At 37.7% G+C, this 22,518-nt stretch overlaps 1 protein-coding gene across 20 annotated transcripts in view; it reads right to left on the minus strand.

The window, feature by feature from the left end:
• The window catches only part of MYT1L (myelin transcription factor 1-like), a 300,708-nt gene that overhangs the window by 67,089 nt on the left and 211,101 nt on the right, over window positions 1-22,518 (minus strand). For 12 of the 20 annotated variants that reach the window (XM_014956856.1, XM_014956860.1, XM_014956859.1 and 9 more), the window contains 5 exons: window positions 17,572-18,549; window positions 12,919-13,053; window positions 10,314-10,404; window positions 7,894-8,001; window positions 4,505-4,716 (listed from right to left, as the gene is read on the minus strand). In XM_014956856.1, coding sequence (XP_014812342.1) covers window positions 4,505-4,716; window positions 7,894-8,001; window positions 10,314-10,404; window positions 12,919-13,053; window positions 17,572-18,549 — 1,524 coding nt within the window. The remainder of the gene's footprint in view (window positions 1-4,504; window positions 4,717-7,893; window positions 8,002-10,313; window positions 10,405-12,918; window positions 13,054-17,571; window positions 18,550-22,518) is intronic. The other 8 variants (XM_014956867.1, XM_014956874.1, XM_014956864.1 and 5 more) reach the window with 4 other exon arrangements.

The following is a 22,518-nucleotide window of genomic DNA, read 5'->3' on the forward strand; positions in this document are numbered from 1 at the left end:
TCACATTTAGACAGACATAAGAGACATACTACATGGGAAATTATATATATGAAAACGTGTGCTATAGAAAGGGAGGGAAAGAGGCAGCTTTATACATTGGACTAACCATCAGAAACTCATGCAGGCTCTGATATGGACTCCTCTGTGGCCTTGGTCAAACTATATTATCCCTCAAATTCATTTTCCCTATAAATAGAAAGTTGCTTCTAAAATTTAGTTGTGTTGTGATTCACTTGCAAAACACTTTTAAGATGTAAAATGCTATAAGCATGCTACGCAATTATTAGCTTTTAGATTACCAATAATTTTAGCAAAACTCACTCAGAGAGAAATGGCCATGGTTATTTTAACTTTACTGTAGCTGTACATTTTAAGATGATTCACATAACCCAGACTGATCATTTCACATTAACTTTTCAGAAAAAAAAAAGATCATCAATTTATAATGAACTAAATCAAGTTGATCTCTAATGAGGGGAAAGCTGCATTGTCTCAATACCAGATAAATCTGCTTGATACACCACCCAACTCTGTGGCACCAGGTTCTGGAAGCTCCACAGTCCACCTACTCTTCATGACCCAGAGTAAAACCAAATATGGAGAACACCTTTCCCATAAAATAACAGACACAAGTCTAACCAGCTGCAGACCCAAAATGTCCTCCCATCAGACATGCCTAGGGGCTGATTGATTACAAAGAACCTCTCAAAGTCCACAGGCTCTTCTTGCTAATTAACTACAGAGGAGTGGGAGAGATCACAACAACATGAAAGACAAAAGGAAAATATCTGGAGTGGAATTAAATTCTGCCCAGGCACCTTCACCCCAGTATTGCCAAAATACTGAATGTGTTATGTAAATTAATTACAGTTTCAACCCTTTTTCTGACTTGTACAAGAAGAGATTCATCTCACCTAACTTCAGATATCTGACCTAATCATTATAGGCTTCCAATATAGGTAGTGGAAAAATGAATTTTCAGGCAATGATTCACCTGACCAGTTCTAAATAAGCACTTCAGGAGGAGATTAATTGAATCAGAGAAGTGTCTATCTTTCTCCTTGGATCTGAAAGGGGTGATGAGCTCAGATGTAGGTGCTGACATTATAAAAGTCTAGATATCCTCAGAGGAATCCCACTCCTAACACTTCCTCTGTGTTTTGATGGAAGGACCTAGGACTATTGGTGGAATACGAGGAGCTCCTGTCATCACCTGAGCAACGGAAAGAGTTGCTGTCTCCTCTGCCTGCTGTGTCCAGCTGTTCTAGTCTCTACTGCTATATATCATTAGCCCAACAGGCAATTTACTATGAAACTGGTTTCAGAGGAAAAAGAAGCCCACAAACACAAGTGTTCTCAAAGCATCCTACACCACAGAACAAAGTATCCATTTCCTGTTTGGTTTTTACTAAAGCTTACTGGGGAAAAAAATGAAGAAAACAATCCGAAGGAGCTGTTTATGTTCAGGTCACTCACAGCCATACACTTCCTGAACATATAATCCCTTTCTCTGATGATGAAAATACAGTGCCAACTTACAATTAAAAAATGATTGAGACATGAAGTTATCAATTTTTCATACCCATAGGCTATTTGTCTCATCTTATATAGTTGGAAAAACTAAAGTGCTGCTAACTTGCAAGATTCCCCAAAACCCTAAGCTTACTTTCAGGTTTTTCAGGATGACCTTTCAGAACTAAATCTGCTTGTATATAAATGTGTTTGCTGACATACATAGCAGATGTGCGCTCTGTACCTCCATAATGGCATTAGTAACAATAATTAGTATTTTTTTTTACACACAAATATGAAATCACCGAGAAATATTGCAAAGTTTCTTGAGAAAAAGTGACTCTTAAGACCCTCTTGCTGAAATCTCCTTCATATTCAGTTATTTAAAATAACTGTCAACAAAATCCTTGTCCCATTGAAAGGCAGTGCCAAAACTCTGACCAATTTCAGCGTGCCCAGGATTTCACTTCATCGTTCTATGGATTTAGCTGATGTTCCTGAGGAACTTCAGAAACTCTTTGCCAATTTAAATCAAATACAATGGAGTGGTTATGGAACATCAAAGATACGTGGATCTTAAAGGTTTCATGAAAATCACTGACAGGGTACAAATTAGGTCCCATCTTTGGGACCACGTCAGCATGTCTGTCTGGCCAAACAGCACACACATCGTGTGGAACCAGGTACAGCACATTTCGCCTGCTCCAGAGCCAGGAGTATGCAACAAATCCATTGAGAATTAGCAAACAACCTGCTCCATCTAGAATGGGCTTCAGCCGTTCAGAGTACACAAGAACCACATATACTTGCTCTACCACCATGAAATCACATGTATTCAGCGTCCCTCAGGCGTCTCTGGCCCAGATTACTGAGCAGTGAAACAACCTAGTCCCAGTCTTACCTCCAAGAAAAATTCCTATTCATTTCAAAGATGAAACAGAATGATAGAATCACCTAGGTTGGAAGGGATCTTAAAGTTCATCTAGTCCAACTGCCAACCTAACACAGACAAAAACCGTATTTGTAAGCACTATGTCTATCTGTCTTTTAAATACCGCCAGGGCTGGTCCCTCAACCAGTTCCCTGGGCAGCCTGTTCCAGTGCTTGATAACCCTTTTGGTGAGGAAACTTTTCCTAATATCCAATCTAAACCTCCCCTGGTGTAACCTGAGGTCGTTTCCTTTTGTCCTATTGCTTGTTACCTGGGAGAAGAGACTGACCCACCTCTCTACACCCTCCTTTCAGGTAGTTGTAGAGAGCGAGAAGGTCTTCCCTCAGCCTCCTCCAGGCTGAACAACCCCAGCTACCTCAGCCGCTCCTCATAAGACTTGTTCTCCAGACCCCTCACCAGCTCCGTTACCCTTCTCTGGACCCGCTCCAGCACCTTAATGTCCTTCTTGTTGTGAGGGACCCAGAACTGGACACAGTACTCGAGGTGGGGCCTCACCAGTGCCGAGTACAGGGGGATGATCACTTCCTTAGTCCTACTCACCACACTATCCCAGATACAGGCTATACTGGTGAGTGTGCGTACAGACAGTGACCTGTATCACCCTGTCCTTTCATTATTTAAGGCCACTGTTAAACTTGTGTTTAACATTACATGTATTTTCTACTTCTGGTGATTTGGGAAAGAAAGCAGAGTTTGTAATTATTTGCTGAAAAGGGGCCCTAAATGAGAAAAACATACATCAGTTGCCTTAAGCATCGGTAATTTGATCTGAAAATGCGCATGTCCACAGAATCCCCAGCAATACTGTAGTTATTTCCTTTCTGCAAGAGTAGATGCAGCATGTACACAACAGTTAACACCTCATTTACCCTATGTTAATATACACTCATTAGTTTACTGACCACAGTTAGAGTTAGAGCTTTACCTTTAATAATGTTCAAGCCCTTATTCTGATACAGGTAAGCAAGATGAGTGCATGAGAAAAGAAACTACACTAATAGTATACTATTACTATAGTGCAAGAACATGCCTGTTGATTCTATGAGAAAGTAAAATACCCGAAATATCAGAAATATGAAGGCAAGAGCTGTAGCAATTTTCCCTTTCTCTATTTACCTACTTTTGAATGTCAAAGTCTGTACTCAGGCAACACCATAAATCGTTCTATCTAGTATATTTATTTCTGTTTCCCTAAACAAAAATCTGACACCTGCCTGAAATTTCCTATGGTAGTCATTGAGAGGTATCAAATATTTTAACCAAAAAAAATATTGTTAACACTGAAAAAAAAAAGAAAGATAAAGGCACAGTTTGGGTTTTTTTATATATATATATACACACACACATTATATATATATATATATACATATAATTGTATTGCTCTGAAAAATTCCTGATGTCTCAAAAGCCACAATCCAAATCTTCATTCTTTATCCTGAAGTTCATTTTTCTCCCCTAATAAAAATCCAATCCTCTTGCCTAACAGACCCCATCCATTGTCTTCTCCTGAACTAAAGCCACTTTTAACCTACTCCTAAATATGCTACTTAGGTTAGGTTTTCCAGATAATTCAACAGGTGTATTCATGAGGAAAAAAAATGAGAATAAATGCCTCATTAAGTAGCACTGATTTCTGAAGTGTGATGAGATCCAGGTTTTCTACTTCCATATCCCCACAGAGCAAGTATGTTATCTTTATGGGTTACTTGATCTACCGTACGGAAGCGAGAATCCTAATGTGACCCTTGAGGCCAGGTCCCCCAGACAGTAACATAAAGACTAGCTCTATTACTTAGCTTTTATTGCAATCTCAACACATCCCAGGAGCTTAATAGCTGGAGATGTTCACAGTGCAACAATCCTGAAGCAAGCACCGTATAAAACGCTTTTCAAAAAGGCCTTTAAAATAAATTACACGACAGCATTCCTCATAATACTATATGAACATGAAAACATGTCTTATTTGTATGATGTTTACATATACAACAACATGATTAACTGCAAACTTGTCTCTCATGTATAAGAGTGTGCACCTCCTACCATCATATCCTTTGGGGGATATATCCCTGGATTGCACCTTGGGAGCTATGGCTCTCTTGCCATAGGCATGGTTGTCATAACTGTTATATTCAAACGTAGTCTTAGAGTATTTCTCTAGTTCCTTGGCCAAGTTGGAGCGGGGTGTGGTGGTGGGGACATTGTTTCTGTAGCCATACTGAGGGATCTCCAATTGCTTAACAAAGCACATGGGCCTAGAAATTAAAGATATGTAAAGTTTGTTAGATGCAGTTCAGTTTACTGTGTTTGTGCATAATTTATAGTTCAGATTAGAAAATCTTAGTTATTTCTTGTACTCAAGAGACAGCAATATATTACTGCATTTGCTTAGTTTGGTTATTTTCAGCAGACAAACAATATATACTTTTTTGAACAAAGCCTAGACAAAATTAGTTCTAATAGCACTAAACGTATCCTATAGCTAAAAGTATTTTAAAATTCTGTTTTAAAATACTTCAGGGTTTCCCTTTACCCATGTAATTGCATCACATAGCAAACATTTTCTCTTTGGGGAGATGAATTAAAGAGGGGCAAGCAGACTGACAGAAGAAGTTTGGACAAATTCCTTTAAATGTCAAAAAGGAAAAATAGCTCCACTTAATTAATGGAGTTTCCCACGAATTTCTTTCAACAGAGCTGTATGCTGTTTTCCTGTATGCTTTCCAAAGGAGCTAGTCCTGTATCATCCCTCAATATACAATCCATGTTCATCTTGAGAAATACACAGGAGAATCTCACAATCTCTGTTGACTTTGAGATGCTGCCTCACAGATCCTGCTCGCCTTTAAATGCAAGGTTCTGGCAGGAGCTGCAATTTCTGATACACAGGTACACACCTCAAGGAAGGTCCTGTGAATGAACACGGAATAAAGCTGTATCAGCTAAATTTCTCTTTCGTTTAGGATCAGGGAGGATAGCCAGGAGAAGCCCTGAGTATTTGCATTTGGCCACTGGAGAAACTTGTGGAATGTCAGTGAAAGAATGCTGCGGTGAACTCCTCCGCTGTCACGCTGTCCTCTGCGTGTGGGCACAGAAGTCATCAGCTCTCAAAGCAGGTAAATGAAGGTCAGACCCTGCAAACCTGACCTAAATAAGAAAGTGTTATATGACTGGGTCACAGGATGCAAATGCTACACAGTGCTGCATATCTACCTACTGCATTTAGCAGGAGGTAAAGATGATGAACAGCACACCTGAGGTGTTTCTGCTGGAATCAAGAATCACATCATCAAGTCTTTCTTTTTTTCTTTTTTTTTTTCTTTCCTGCATTTATAACCAGAAGAAATGGAAGGAACATTCACAGGAACATGAATTCAGTCAAGACCAGAAGTACCATCATGCTGACTGACAAAATGGAGTGTGATAAATAGTAAGAAAATAGGTTTTGAATATTATGTTTTTCTGAATGAATTAATTTTCATAGAATTCAGTTGGGATACTTATGTAAAGAACACCCAAGAAATCAAATTAGCCATACTATTGCCTTTGACTTAAGAATGCTTGCTTTAGATGCTTCTTCCTCACAAAATACAGTCGGCCCATTTATACAATGAGCTAATATGAATAATATTGATCTTGTCTCAAGATAACCTATATTTAGCTAAAAAAATGCAGTTCATATCCTGTACATGCAATGCAAATCCAAAATTTCTGTGGAGCAGAAGTCCTATGAATTTGATTTCTTTTTAAGTAAGAAATTTTAAATGCAGGCGGGATGGAAACTGGGATGAAGACAAATATTCAAGATTTACTTTTAGAACATCTCTGTCTGCCCATCAGTTGCCTGCATGTAAATATTATAAATAGCTCCCAAGTTCTTAATCTTAAATACTTCAATGACTTTAAGGTAAAAGGGAAGCCGGAGACAAGATGAAAGCATTATTTGAGTTGTCTATAAAAACTGAAACACAGGGCAGGCTCACAAGCAAAGTTAAGATCGCAGCACAACTTCCTAGGGAGTTTGCCAGCAAACCGGATGCTGCTTTTGAGCAGTTGCCTTCTTTGTATGGCATCTGACTTCAGTGGCTCCCCTCTAATGAGCAGTGGTAAAAGTCACTGCATCTTTGATCTGTTTTTCCATCAAGTGTGTTATTCCCTCAAAGGGTGGTTTTTATTAATAGGTTTTGAAGACAGTTCTCTAAGAGAACTGTCTGGGATGCTGTATGAAAAATGGTACAATCTGAATCAGGCGCAGTTAAGACAAAGCCCATTAGAAACAATCTGAAGAAGAAAAGAAAGTCAACAGGCATGACAAAAAGTCTTCTGTAGAGGTGAACCATAATTCTGTGCTCCTAGCTCTGTGGAAAGACTGGTTTTTGAAAAGACCATCAAGATTAGATGAAGTTTAAGAGAATATTCAAAGAATGATGTTGATACTACAGCAGAAAACTTTCACTTTAGGCAGCCCTATAAGATTTGAAATCTAGAAGACAGATAAATTCAAAGAAACCTACAGGATAAGCAGGAAATTATGGGCACTAAAGTTGCGGCACTTCCTCCACGCTCTTCGAGGCAGCTGGGAGGAATGTAAATACCTATCCCAGCCCACAGATATCACAGTATCCATGGAGAAATTCTGCAGCTCTTGGGGCATCATCAGCATAAGGCTGGTACAATCATGCAGAAGTCTAGCTCCTTTACATGTATCCTTCACACTTCAGCTCCTTAGAAATAATATTTTTTCCACCCACATAACTCAAAAGAGGAGACAATAGCACAAAGCTGGATACGGCTTTGGATAAATGCAGAATCCTATATGGATGAAGATAAGGTGTATAATTATGTCATATCGGTTCAAGGTCCTTCCCATAAGAAAATTTAGGATGATTTCTCTTTCTTTCCGTCCTTCCTGGCAGTGAGTGGGGGAACACAGACAAAGAACTAAGCCTGACCTTATTTTGGAATTAAATCTATACCTGGTATTTTTCCAAGTGTCCTGCCAAAAGAGGTACTACCAGTTTGGTAGTGTAAATAGGGCTTCTGGTTTAATTTAAACTGATATTTACTAGTAAAAGCCTGCTGAAAAAACCAAGACTTACCGGTAAATATTAGTTTATTCCCAAAAGATACCAACTTTTTTCACATTGTTCTTAGACTTTGCACTCCAGCAGTCATCTTTACACCAAACAATGCCTAAGACAAAAATGAGCTTTTCAGCTTTACATGTATTTGCCAAAATAATTACCAACCCTCCCCCAAGAAAATTGATTGGGAAATATACACTGTGAGAATTGGATCCAGAAGCCCTAATTCTAACTCTTCTTTGAAGGAGATATATATGTATATACAAGGTATATAAATATAAATGCTCAGATTAGGTGAATGTGTGATGAATTCTGCATAATAATAAGTATTATAGTGATTTCTAATACCTTAAAACCCGATCTGATGCCTGGTTTGATTTTGACACATCACAGTTCTGATGCTTCTCTTGAGCTTTAGCCAGTTTCTCTGCTGCAGCAATAGGACATCCAGAGAGGCTGCAATTACAGAAAGGAAATTTAATTGTCTTGTCCTGCGTAGTTTCACATTATAGCACTGATCCAATTACTCCTTCTCCTCCTTATCCAGCATTCGGAAGAATCTGAAGGAAAAGAGTTTCTAAAAGCTTTTCTGTCATATGTGTTTTCTCTAGGATAGACTTCCTTTCTTCTACTTCCAAAGTTGCATGGTAGATCTTACACCTGCTCTTCTCTGACTGTACATGGGTAGATTATTCATGGATGTCAGCCAGTGAACATACCAGTAGGAGAGGAGAGTATGAACCGGAATCTACTGTGCAGCTCTGCTAGCAGATTTGTGACCTTTATGCATCTGCAAATGTTGCCAATGAAATAGCTCCTGAAGATGATTAAATGACAACGCCATATAGGCCAAATCTTGCACTGCTTCACACCTCATTCAGCTCCATTAACTCCAATCTTTTTGCAAGGCATATAAATGATTGCAAAATTTGGCCTTGGGTCTCTAAGTCTGCAACTCAACTATGTTATACTTAGTGTTTGTTCATGAATTTCAGCCACTAAAGTATGTTTTCTAATAGTAGATGATGTAATATGAAAAGAACTCCTGCACTTGAATTGAAATTCAATTAAATTTGCAAATGCTGAGCTATTATTGAAGTGACAATAATAAGCCTGATTCTTCTGGAAAAGATTTACAACGGGGAAAAATAACCATATTGATGCCAGCAGATGGTGCTCTTAGTGAAGCTGTAAAAACCTGTGACCTAACAATGGAGGGGGTCCTTTCCTTGTCATAGTCTATTGCCTGCTTATGTGACCGCAGCTCTCTGTGTTCTCCACAAGAAAAGGAATTAAAATGAAAAAGCAAATCAGTGCATTCCCAGATGTTCCCTTCTCTACAGGAAACAAGGGGGGGGGAAAAGAGTTAAAAAAAAAAAAAAAAAAAAAAAAAAAGGTGAAGCAGAGCAAAATGCCCCAAAAGCTGCAGAAAGAGGCGAGCACAGACTGCAGACTGCTCCCCCCAGCCCTCCCTCGCTGCCCTACTTCTGCAGAGGGATGAGGGGGGCTCTATGCGGTTTTGGAGTGTGCCAGAGGGCAGCTGCGCTCCACTGACATGCTCTTCTTCAGACACCTCAAATATTCTAGCAGATATTCAACCAGAAGTGAATGCTGCTTCAAGCAGCAGTAATTCCCATAAAGCCTTCTCAGAGCTTTTTGCTGCGTCTACTGGCAGCATCACTGCAGAGAAGAAAGGGGTACCAGAGCTTATTGCAGATGGGTTGGTACCCACAAGAGTCTCCTGGGAGACAAGCAGCTAATATGAGGGGCTCTAGTAACCCAGAGCTTGATGAGACTGAACATCTAGTACCTGTGTGGTCCCTTAAGCCTCCATCCTACAATTAACAGGAAAAAAGGAATTCAATAATAGGAACCTGGTTCCTTTTACCCTCTTACCCACATTTTCTGGATTATTTTCAAAATTGTAAAGAAATAAGCAAGATCTTGTTGTTCTGTGGGAAAATTATGGCATGTACTAGAAAGCACGGTATTTGTCACTTGACAGAATTTAATAGGCAATGACATCCCTTCTATAAGAATCTACTACTAATCTTAGAAAACTGGAAAAGTTGCTTTTTCTCTTGATCATCTTTTGTTAGGCTAGAATATTTACATTAACATTTCTGGCTTCTCATTTTTAAATTTAATGAGACATTTTCAGAATGTTTCTGAAACAGGCAAAATTCTCATTCAGTTTTAGCTGCATAAGTACCTTGGGGTTGAGACTGTGGTCAGTAGAAAAGCTACCTCTTAGAATGTCTGTGTACTTAAAATGCCGTTTCTCGTGTATTAAATAATTTTTTGGAGTAGGTTGGATTTTGTCATGCGGTATAAAATAATCCCTGAAGAGAGTGAAGTGTGAGAACAAGAACTCTGCCCTAGTCCTGCTGATGTTGGCAGACTCTTCCTTCTCCCTGCGACATACCCGTAAGGAGTCACACCATTCGTCTCGTACCACTGCTGTTCAGCTAATATCAAAACCAAATGGAAAAAAAATCCACCCCAAAAGCTAAAGGATGCTTAAAACGTCTTCTGTGGATCAATCCATCCATACTGAAGCAAACGCACTCTCGTCCTCCTCAGAAAATACATGAATAAATGTTACTCTTTAAAATGGATAAAGCACACGAAGCACCATCTGTCAATCTCAAGAACAGAACGACACACACACACACACACTCACACCCCCCCGCCAATGGACTGCTAGAAGGGCTGCAGTTCGGAGGCACCGTTCCCTCTAGACTGGCGTCCAGCGACGGCATCCTTACCTTCGGTGGGAATTCCTGTTGCTATTTACGTGGCCCCGGCCTGTGCAGCCTGGTGTAGGACACTTAAGAACATTTTCATGCATGGCAAGAACTTGACAAGGAGAGTAAGAGAAAACAGCAGAGTATGAAAACAAGAAAAAAAAAATCAAATCCCAGTATATATGAAACCATTTTAAAACAAAGCAGGATTCATTAACAACCAGCATTCCTCAAAGTACACGTGACACACATAGCCAATAAAGCCTGATGAGGGAAATAAGTATCGTGACCCTATGCTCATTAACACAGGGCAACAGTGAAAGTTATGAAGGTCACAGAACCTATAAACAAATGCATCTCTGGTGCAACGGTGAAGCAGAAGACTTCCAACATCTTCTTCATACAAAAACACTGAGCAAAGATCAGCTCAACAGTGAAGTGTGAGCTAGCAACGATCCAATACAAAATTACGGGCTTGAAAAATTCTTTCAGGAAATGTATGCATTCATAATGCATAGCTTTATACACACAGTATCCAACTCAAGAGCTGAAAATCTGCTCTCAAGTTATACTGGTAGAACACTGAATTATTTGAAACACACCTCAGTACAACCCTGAACAGAATTTAACCCTAACTATAAGACAGCCCAATTGAGCTAGGGGCCAGTTCTGCCCACTTCCACATAGATATATCATTCATATCTATATGACAAGCAGAATTGGTTCTTCAATTTTTACTTGTATTCTCTACAGATGTGAAAATTGCAATGGCTAGAAAATTTTTTCAAAAGGCTAAAAACTAAAAATAAGCACTTAAAAAATTGAGGGATGGCAGAAAAAAACCAAACAAAACTGTGTAAAAAAGAAATAAGTGGTACAAGCTTAAGCAAGTAAACTGATTTACATCTACATCCATTGCAAGCTTGGTGGAAAACTTACTCCCAAGGCTGCTCAAAGCAGTACTCCTCTAAATCATAAAGTTCATGCTATGAAGTGCCAAATTATCAAGAACTTTTTGATAACATTAAAGAGTTTTGTATGATGTGAGACATATCTGAATCCATGTCTCGGAGCTTGATGGCAGTACATCCCTCTGAGGAAAAAGGCCATCCAGCCCTTGCAAAGCTCTGGTTTTCTCATACAAGAACTATTCTGGAAGCCTGTATTTAGTTCTCACTCAAAAAAAGATCTAATAAAACCAGTGAATTCCTTGACTGAGTTAAGAACTGAATAAAAGCTGCTCAGAGACTTGAGAATTTAACCACATAAACTGATTAAAAGATAACCACCATGATCACCCCATCATCAGTGTACTAAAATGTGTATAGATGCAAAAGCTTAACTCTGAAATTCCTACTATTCAAAGCTGTTCTTGAAACATGCTTCACAAGGCCAACATCACAGGAAAAAAATAAAAGGATGAGCTCACCTTTTTCATTTTAGTAGGTACAAGAGCATGCAAACAGTTTAAAGCTATATTCTTCTTTGATTTACAAAGTCTTCTAAAGAGCTTTTTATTTACCATTTGTAAAAATGAGAAAACTTTGAGCAACCAAATAAATATTGGTGTTTCAGAAAATTACAGCGTCTTGCAAAGCAGAGAAATTACTCTATTTGTTCTACTGTATTCAGAGCTCAACCAAGCTACAGCAAAGCTTCCTAAAGCACTTAGTCATGACGTTACTTCTGGAAGAAGCCACTCTACCATGAGAGAGGAGACGTTTTTTGTCTACCACTCTTGGGTGTGCTGATCTCCTGCTTTCCTATTCTTCAGAATCTACTTTCCATTTGGAAAGTGGGGACCATTTTAGCCCTGACTGTCTTTGACATTTCCTTTAGGCTGTTGTAAATCCACTGAGATTAGGTCTCTAAGTGCTGATGGACAGAAGGGATTTTAGGCCCGTTGGCTTCGATGGAATAACTCTGTTTTAAAATTGGTGTGAAAGAGAACTGGATCTTAGCTGTAAATCAGCTTAGAGCAATTAGCTTCACCAGAACTATGCCAATTCTATCAGCCAAGGAAGTGACTTCCAGAAATGGAGCCTTCAGGTGAACGTCCGTGAGCTCACATGGGTGAACCTCCTCCCCAGAGAATCCGCTGACATGGCGGGAAATTCCACCCATGTGACTGACAGGGGATGTTTGCTCAAAATCCCGAGCTCTGTAACTAAGTAAATAGCCAAATTGTTAATTCTAATGATATGTTAGATGTAAACTATGTTTAAGACACAACAACAACAAAGGAAAGGGGTTTCAAGTTTTTCAAGTACAATTACTCCTGTACAAGACAACAGGGACAGTTGATGTGACATCAGCACGCAGGAGTAAAAGCAGTGCACATCTTCTGGAAACCTTTTTCTCTGTTGATTGAATACATCTATTTAAAAGTAACCTAGCATTCTAAAAATCAAAGAATACAGCTTTAAAAGTTGTTCTTTTAGTGTAAAAGTTAGTAGAGAATGGAAATGATGGAATAAAAGAAAAAGAATAACACAGAACAGTTGACTAAGTTGAGACAAACCATACTGAAAAATGAAATTAATTTTTTAAATAAAAGGTTTAAAAAGCATGCTAGAAAAATCTTTGTAGTTTTATCCCCGGTTTCCATGAAACAATGTGAACTTACTTTCTGGAGGGACCCTATCTTTGTGTGGGCATCCTGACAAACTGCGGTGATGGGGGTAAAGCCCCGTTACATGGCCAGTTCCATCACACCCAGGGGTAGGACATTTGCTTTCTTTCTTTTCTGTTCTTGAGGGATCTATAATTTACAACAAATGTGTCAAGTGAATGATGCTTTTCATATTTCTATAAGAAGGTTCATTTAATCATGTCATTTACTCTTTGGTAAATGTTCATATGAAAACTAGAAGAAAAAAAAACCACCTTCTACTTCTTAATACAGTTCTGTCACTTTTATCCCGTTATCTTCTTTTCAGACTGGAGGCTCCTATGATCCCAGCAATATCCATTCACCGTGATTGGAAAGTGACCTTTTTATAGCAAAGCCATACCACTGTCAATCAATGTTCATCTGGCAAGCATCAGCTCAAGGGTTTAAGGTCATTTGGAAACTGTTCAGTTGGAGTTTCCCTTCTTTACGTTCTTATTTGTCTCATGTATTAAGGTCTGCAAACGTACTGTCAGAGAAGTTCCATGACCTGAGAGCAGCAAACCCAGCTCTTTAGCATAATGATTCAACGATTCAGCACAAATAAATCCCTTTTCCAAGGCTCACTAAGGAGACCACTCTTGTTTTCTTTAAATTCTTTATGAAGTGGTAGAAATTATGTAGATGGTCCTTTCTTTTCAATAAATTATGGTGGGGTAAACATTGTAGTCAGAATTACTGGAAGTATCACTTGCTGTGCATGTATGCATAATGCTTGAATATTCATATGCTAAAAGGTTAACGATCTTTTAGAATGTTGTTGGATCTTCTGTCTACAGATCAATGAAAAGTCTAAATAGACGTTTTTTCAACAAAATAAAGTTTTCTGCCAATAATGAAGTGGAACTGCTGGTGAGATTAATCCTGAACTAGAACTTTCTCACATACTTCATCAACCTGTTTCCTTTATACAGAACATCTGTAAAATAACATCCCTACCGTTCCAGCCCAGCACATGATACAAATTACATCTTAGCACCTTGAACATAGTTGCCAGATTTTGGAGACTATTGTTGATTTTCATATTAGTATTAAAGGAATATAATTCAGGACACTCTACCATTTTGGCTCAAGATAAACAACATTCCCCCTTCCATTTTTTTTGTCCATCCTCCTTTCAATACCCAATCTGAGCTATCCTCATTTAACTATTTTACACTGCTCTTGTTACTCTGCTTCAGTATTTATGCTTTCATCTCTGGAAAATAAGATTTTGCTATCTGTTTTCCATTAGGTCTTTCTTACATTAAATTCCATCCCAGCTTCAGCAAATCCAACCCTTGGTACAATCAGTGGAAATTTCAGTACTTGCAGAACTTCACATACAACCCATTTTTTTTCAGCATGAACCAATACAATCCAGAGTTCACAATCAGTTGTGGACTTATTTTTCCTTGATTTCTCCCTGGTAGCTTTATATCTATATCATAAAAGTACATATATTTTTACATTCCAAGTTCTTCCAAAACACCTTCATTTTAGAAAAATTCTTTAGCTCACTGTAATGACTCTCCAGGTCTTAAATCCATTCTTAAATTTTAGTATGATATTTAAACTTTGTCTCTTGCAAATGGAATCCCTAATTATGAAAGTTTTATTTTACTTAACCTACATGTTGACCGTAGAACATGGTTCGCTGTTTCACACTCTTTAACAACAAATACACATACAAATCTATCTCCAAAGTGCTATACAGTTATCACAACACTCCTGGAAATACTACAACCTTGTATGTCAGGAAATTGAAACAAAGAGATCAAGAAGTTAAATCCAAGGCCACAGAAGGAGCAAATGTCAGAGGAGGGATCTGAATTCCTGCCAGATAGGCCTGTGCTGAGACCACTAGAACAGCAAGCCCACAGCTACATACATACACAACTCTAAGCAACTCTTCATGTCAAGTACTTTGGGATGTGTAAAAGTATTAGATAAGTGAATAAGGAATGTAAATGAAATATAAATAATGTAAATATAACAATATTCAAGGACTGCCAAAAATGTAGATGATTAATAGACCATAATGGCTTTTTAGAGACTCTAAACTAGAGGAGCTTTAGCTACTCCACATTGTCAGAACTCCATCGAAGTCAACAAAGGTATTTTAATTTACAACAGCTGAGGATCCGGACACTTACAACCTACAGTGTCAAGCAAATCCTCCTCTGTATTCAAGTCTCTGCTTTAAAGTTATGGCATGTATCAGATCCTTAAGAGCCTTTATGGTCTAATGAGTCAGAAAAGATGCTGTATATTATTCTTAATGATTTAAAAACTTGCATAAAATTGTATTTGCACAATTTCCCATTGCTTTTAATGGAAGACATTTGAGTAAACCTTCCACAACTTTATACAAAACACTGCATACTCTTTCGTAAATTCTTTTCTGCTTATTGGGAGAAATATTGCATAGTTTTATTTAACTCTGTAACCTTTCTTTACTCTTTGACACAATGGGAGTATTGCCTGAGTGAGTGTTGTCAAAGGCCTCAAAAGGTTTTAAAATTCATAAATTTTGGAAGAAAGCCTCTTTAGAAGGCTTTAAATGGCAGGGAAAAAAATGGTTAGTGATCCCTTAACTGTTATTTCAGTGATCTCTGAAAGCAGAACTCCTGAAGCCAGGAGGTAGTTCTGACTGTAAACTTGTGTACCCAAAAAGGTTCCACTCAACTGTGTCATATATCTTTGTCAGTACCTCTTCCAGGAGCATCTGGAAGATAATGAGTGAGTTGAGAACAAATAATATAAGCAACGGTCTTAAAGTGTCCTCTCTCAACAACTACCAGAATGTTTCCTATGTTTTTTAAAGTAAGGAAGGAATAATTTTTTCTTTCTTCCTTTATTAAAAAATCATAGAACAATCCATTCCACAAAGTTTCTTGGTCCAAACTACCACAATATTTAGGCCCTGGCTGCGGTTTGGGCCCATTATCAATTCAGCCTGCAGCTCCTAAAAGATAAGATGGTTCAAAGAAGCTCTAAAATTTACTAAAATAGGAAGTCCATAATTTTGTTACTGCCAGAAATTATGTAGTCTTTTTAGATACAGCAGATCTATATCCATAAATGCTTTCCCAGGCATTCATAGATTGGAAAGGCCAGAAAACACCAGAGCTAAAAAGCTCTCCAAAAATTAATATTGCTTTGCCATGTTTTCTGTGGTTTTATTAGAGATATATATTCAAAGGGAAAAGTACCTAAAATAGGTCATTTGTGAACAACATTTAGCACACTATCCACGTGGCTATGCAGTTATACACTAACTAACTAAAGTTGTCTTCCCCAAATATGCTAATTTACTAGAGTGCTCACTGGACCGTATATTTGTGTTTAAAAAAAACAAAACTTCACTAAAATACATTTCAGAAAAGCGTTTGACACCAGAAATTCCCATGCTTTTCTAAAAGACTGGTCATTACTTTTCTTTCAGACTTGTAAAAACCAATCAAAACTTTGCTGGGACCAAGATATTGTCTGCCTACCTGACTGTCACAGGCAGATCTTAGGGTATTTCTCTTTCAAAACAGGGATTTACAAAAAGGAGAAAAATGCCCACCATCTCAGTTGGAGAAAGGAAACCAAATATTTTTACAACAAATATAAGATGAACCCAGTCCCTGTTTAGCATCTCCCATGAAATACCACGTCCTCAACTTCCACTAAAGTCAATGGGAATCAGGGGTGTTCAATGAGTCTCAGGAGGTATTGAACACTTTATATACAACACAGCCCTACATGTACAGATGTAGACACATTGAAGAGGGGTGTGGTAATATAAACACACCATCACCATGATAATCCCATAAACTAAAAGGTATTCTAAAGGTAACCTTTAGTCTGTTCTCTTTTATTATTTTTTTTTTCTTTTGTATTGAATTATGGTCAAGGCAGCACCTTAACTGTTTCCACAATGGAATGAAACCAGTGAAGTGGAATGCACATAAGAAAGAAATTGCTATTGATCTCAGCCCAGGCCACACCATGCCTTGCATAGCAAATGGTTTCCATTACCTTACTATCTTAAGATAATTAATGTGCAGTCACTGCCCCTATCTTATGTTATCGGTCATTCTGATATTGTTCAATTTCTATCAGGCAATTCTACATTTTAGATGGGAGAGGCTTCATCAATAACTGTCATTTGATGATAATTTTATAAATCATGATGCCACCTACCCAATCCAATCTGTAAAATATGCACTTCATAGCTGATTGACTACCTGCTACATAAAAACCTACTCTCCGATATAGTTTGCAACGTAATTCTCTTCATTGTTTTTTAATTATTACTAGGAAATATATTAAAACTTGAGAAAAATCTTTGCCTCTTTCAACATGATCTCTTATTTGTTTGTTTCCCTGAATGTTATTTTCTTAATTTAGCCAAATGATATTCACTGAAATACTGTACATATTTCTAACACTGCAGAATAAATATATTTATTTTATAGTTGCAGCATGAGGCTATTTTACAATCACGCCATACTACTACAATTTAAATAAAGTTCCCATTTTGTGGAATTAATAACTTCATTTCAGAAATCTATGCAAAACGTAACACGTTAGCTCACACTTTCGCATGACATAACATACGGTATATAGAAATATTACCTTTACCATAATATGGCTTTTTGACATGGCCGTCACTGGGTTTAGGCTTCCTGTCATCTCCAGAAAGGTGTCTTGGAGACTGTTCCTCAAATGATCTCATATTATCCCTCCTTCCAGCTTCCACTGCCATTTTTTCTCTCATGGCTTTTGCTCTCTCAGTTTCCAAAGCAATTGCTTTCTCAAGCAGGGTTAAGTTACCTTTTGTCATATCAAACACTTCTTCAGACCTATCTGAAGTAATAGAGGTGGTATCATCGTCTCTTTCGTGACAACCATCCTCCTTTGCACAGCTAGAAAAAGTCCTAGATCTGGGGCTCAACTGTTCTTCAAGCCTCATTAGGTTCATCATATCAGAGTAATTCCGGTCTGGTGTTCTTCCTTGGAAGTCATCTTCTTGCCTGACATGCTGACGAGTGTTCATGTTTTGCTGTTGATTTCTCTCCTGTGGGTTTGTCTCACTGAGTTTCCTAGCCAGATCAAAACACTGGTTCCTTAAGCACTCCAAACTGCTGAGACACACCTCTTCATCACTCTCCTCCACCATTTTTTCCGTAAGTCCATTGTTCACAGGCTTCCCTAGCATTACAAAGTTCATATTCCTATTATCTTGCTGTGAAGTATTGTCTGCATAATTTCTGTCATTAATGTTTTCTGAAAGCACTACACCATGTCCTTGTGCTAATAATTTAAGGGAGTCCACTGTTTCCCTAACAACATCACTGTCTAAATCTAAACTCAGCTCACTTTTCCGACCAATATTTTCATTTTTGTCACTATCATCTTCCAGACTATTAGATGTATTGCTGTTCATTTCTGATTCTGTCCTGGCTCTGTATGCTGCATCCTCTGCAATTTTGCCAAGATTTAACAATGACTTGGCCACCAGTTCATCGTAATTATCATACTCATCATTATTGTTATCGTCTTTTTCTGTGTCTTGCATTATTCGAGTATTGTGACAATTCATTTGATGGTCTTCTGCATAAAAAACAGAAACAAAGAAAGAAACAAAGAAAGAAAGAAAAAGGAAAAGAAAAGAAAAAAGTGGCTACAATTGGAACTGTTGTTGCAATCGCATGGACAGAAAACAAACTGCATGTCAAATATCGTTAATCATACAGCAATTCTATAACACTAAGGCCCATGTGAAGTGAATTTCTCTATAGTCCATACTGCTATTTTTGTTTATTTGCTATTCACATGAATTTCTTTCACAGAACCAATAGGAAAAAGGCAATCAAAATGCTAATTACTACTACTGCTAAATATTATGGCATAAATACTGATGTTTCTTTCACTTCTATATTTACAGTTTCATGGGGTTTGTTATGATCATATAACTAATATCACATAATTGCCTAGGTTTTCAACTTTTCTCACTCCTGTAATTCCTGTAAACATGGTAGATGGAATAGGAGTGAGTACTACTGGATTTATTCTCTTACTGATGAACGTCATTCACCAAAAGAGAAAGAATATACACCAAGCAGGATATTGACACTTTTTAAACACCATACACACCATTAACACCAGATAATCAATAACGCAAAGATCAAAATGGCATTTTAGTTAGTGGATCCACCAGTAGAAATCAAAATCTCTCCGTTTAATTATGCAAACTGTGGAGAAGCAGGAATTTTTAAAGAGTTGTTACAGGAAAGGAAGATAGAAGCAATTATATGCGCAATATAATTTTAAGGAAATATGCTACCCAAATTCTATGGTCATACATGTATGATAGGACTGTTATCTACTGTCCTGTACATTGTAACATAACGGTGCAGAGTTACCACATTTTACTTAGCTTTGTTTTAGCAACTGTTGTATGAGAGGGACAGCTTAATAAGATGGAGCCAATGTGAGGCCCTGAGGATGAGATTCATCTCACCTAACCCTAGACATGAGCAAGGCAGGCATCTATATCCGAGTACGCTATTTGAGGTTCCCATCCTTAGTCAATAAGAGAAGCAGACACCCGATCTGGTTAAGATACCTTCTTGAGAATAAAATTAATAACTACTAGAAGTGCCTGTTTCTCTTCATTGACAACAAAGGGGCTCAGAGTAGATGCCTACCTTAAAGATATCTGTATTTGGTCAGATGAATATCATCCAGAGAGCATTTTCTGATATCTCATGTTCACTTAGAAGCTATGTCATTCTTAGACCCATTCTTAAAACAGATACGCGTTCATTATTACTTACTAATTAACGTCTCATAAATTATATTTTGATAATTGGCAACTCAAGCAATATTTAAATGTTTTGCATCACAACTGGAAAAGAAAGTTCCTAAATCTGTCATTACATTGACATGCTAGGCCAGTTTTTCAGCTGGTGCAAATTGAAAGAAAGCAGCAGAGCTAGGACAATTAACACCTGCTCAAGAGCTAGTCCATCAACTTCTGATAGCATCTTTTCAGCTCAGGTGCATTTTCGACACTGGTACACCAAAATATGCAGGATTTTCTAAAGTGTGACTTTTATGTTTTGGGTTAAACAAACCAAAGTGGGAAATTTCACGTAGTAGGTGGCTTGTACACTAACATTTTGATGATAGAAAATAATTTTTGATAAAAATATTTTTTATGTCAGTGGACACGATCATAATTCAGAGTTTTAAACACAAAGCTCAACAGCACAATAATTAATATTTCAGCCACAAGATAGTATTCCTTCTACACAGTGGTTAGGGATCCTGGGATGATAGTAGGCTGTAGTTAAGCAGCAGAACTGGTAGATGACTAGGCTATGTCTAGAGAAAAAAATGCTTTAATGGTAAAATATTTTATAATATATATATAATCTACCTGCATACAGTGGGAAGATAATTAATAGGGAAGGATGCATGGTAGTTTTAAATGACAAGATATTCCACGTCAATAGCAGGTCACCTATTTATCATCAAAGGTGCTTTTATTTTAGTTGCTGTTTTTCTTAGATAATCGTAATTGATATTTACATTTCAGTCCCTCAAAAATTAAGTATATTGGAGCACCATATTTTCAGTGTGAAAGTAAGGGATGTCACTTACACTTCCGACTAGAAAAATTTCCATCTTGAAAAAATTCCCACATTAATTTAAATATTAAGGATAAAACATTATGCCAAGAAGACTTCAGGAGAAACTGCTGTTTTTATGGGGTGCTTCTTGTAACTACGTCTGATGTGCAGTCAGATGTAGCAGAAGTAACATTAAAGTAATTAAAGAAGCAGTGAGCTATAGCTCCAAAATTGCCAGTGCCTTCAAGTTTAGGTTGAAATCTGTACAAACACTGGTGAAATCAGTCCAAATCTAGCTCTAACAGGGCAGAGTAGGAAAAAAATGTATGTTCTCAAGCCATCCAGAGAACTGTTCAGGTACACAGTCGCAATTCTAGGGTGACTTTTGAAATGTGAAAAGTTTCAGGGTCTGTTTTTTAAAAAGGGTGTTTTGTGTTTGTTTTTCCATGAATGAGAGTTATGTAAATGATCACCAATGGGAGGAATATGTTATACTTTGCCTCCACAACAGTGAAAAGTCAAAATATGAATCACGTACTGTGTGAGTGAAGACATGTAAATTCCTTTTGAGTAGGTGAAGCTGGGTGAAAGCTGTAACTATAATATTTTTTATTCTGTTTGTTTGGTTATATCCTTTTCAGTTCTCCTGCCTGTTCAATCCTAAAAAGAAGAAAAAAAAAAAAGGGGGTGGAGGAGAAGAAAGTGTAAAGAATGAATCCTGGGTGAGAGAGGGAGGAAAACAAAATATTTTAATCAAGTTTCATTCCTCCTCTTTTCACCTTTGGTCTTTTCTTGCATCTACTTTCTTTAGAAACTACTTTGTTCATGTTTCTTATCTCCATGCAGCAGTTAATTTTTAAAAAAAGGGTATTTCTGTATACTATGTCATCTCCTCAACAACAGTCTGTTGGATGCTGAGCCTTCTCTAGTGAAGCACCTGTGTCACCTGTTTATTAAACTGAAATTTTAAGTCTGAAATAGTTTGTGTATTAGTTAAGGGTCTTCTGGAAAGTTGTTTGCATAGCAGCTCTATGTGAACCCATGTGCCTTTTCTCGATTCAGCTCTGTAAAATCTTATCTTGGTTTCATTTCACGTTTCTATGCTTCCTGAGATTTAATCTTTAACTTGGTAACTACCTTCACACTGTCCTGTTTAACGGCTATTTGCTAAATGACTGAAAGCATATAGGCCTAAACCACCTACTCTACCCCTTACATAAGTTTTTTAACCTTTGACCCAAGTTGCAGGTTTTTCATTTGGCGAAGAGGCTGAGTTTGTCCCAAAAAGAAACAAGTTAGCCAGTTTAGGTGAAGAGTGGACAACTTTATCATATATCCCTTTTTCTGTTAACTTTAGGGTTGCATGGACAAGCAACATGCAACACAGTTTAAAAAGAACACCAGATTATTTTAGCGCTCATCCCCACAGAATTATGACAAATTAGGTATTTTTGATTCCAAAATTTGTTCTTTTTAACTCCCAGCAGATATAACAAATGACAGGAGGGAAATTATAGTGAAGGGTATATGGAATAGGTGTAAATTGCTGGAAGCCTGTAGCCATCTCAACAGAAGTGCACTCCCGTATTGCACTAAAAAAGGGAATAATTTGATTTCTTATTGCACTTTTCATCCAAGGATCTCAAAGCACTTTACAAACATTATGTTTAAAAGCCTCACAACACCCCTGTGAGGTAGGTATTTTAACCCCATTTTGCAAATGGGAAATTGAGACACAGAAGTTGAGCAACTCTTTCCATGTCGTACCACAAGTCACTGGAAAATAAAAGACTACAGCCTCTACGCCCTTGATTGTTTCCTCCCTTTGTTCCTATCACATCCATATTTAAACATTTTTTTGGTAGAAGAATGGCTTGCTGTTGTTTGTGTAGAGAGTCATGCAAAACAGCACCTTCTTTTTGAAAAGGAAAATACACAGCATATA

This window comes from Calidris pugnax, unplaced genomic scaffold (genome assembly GCF_001431845.1).
Source record: "Calidris pugnax isolate Ruff unplaced genomic scaffold, ASM143184v1 scaffold171, whole genome shotgun sequence".
Taxonomy (NCBI): domain Eukaryota; kingdom Metazoa; phylum Chordata; class Aves; order Charadriiformes; family Scolopacidae; genus Calidris; species Calidris pugnax.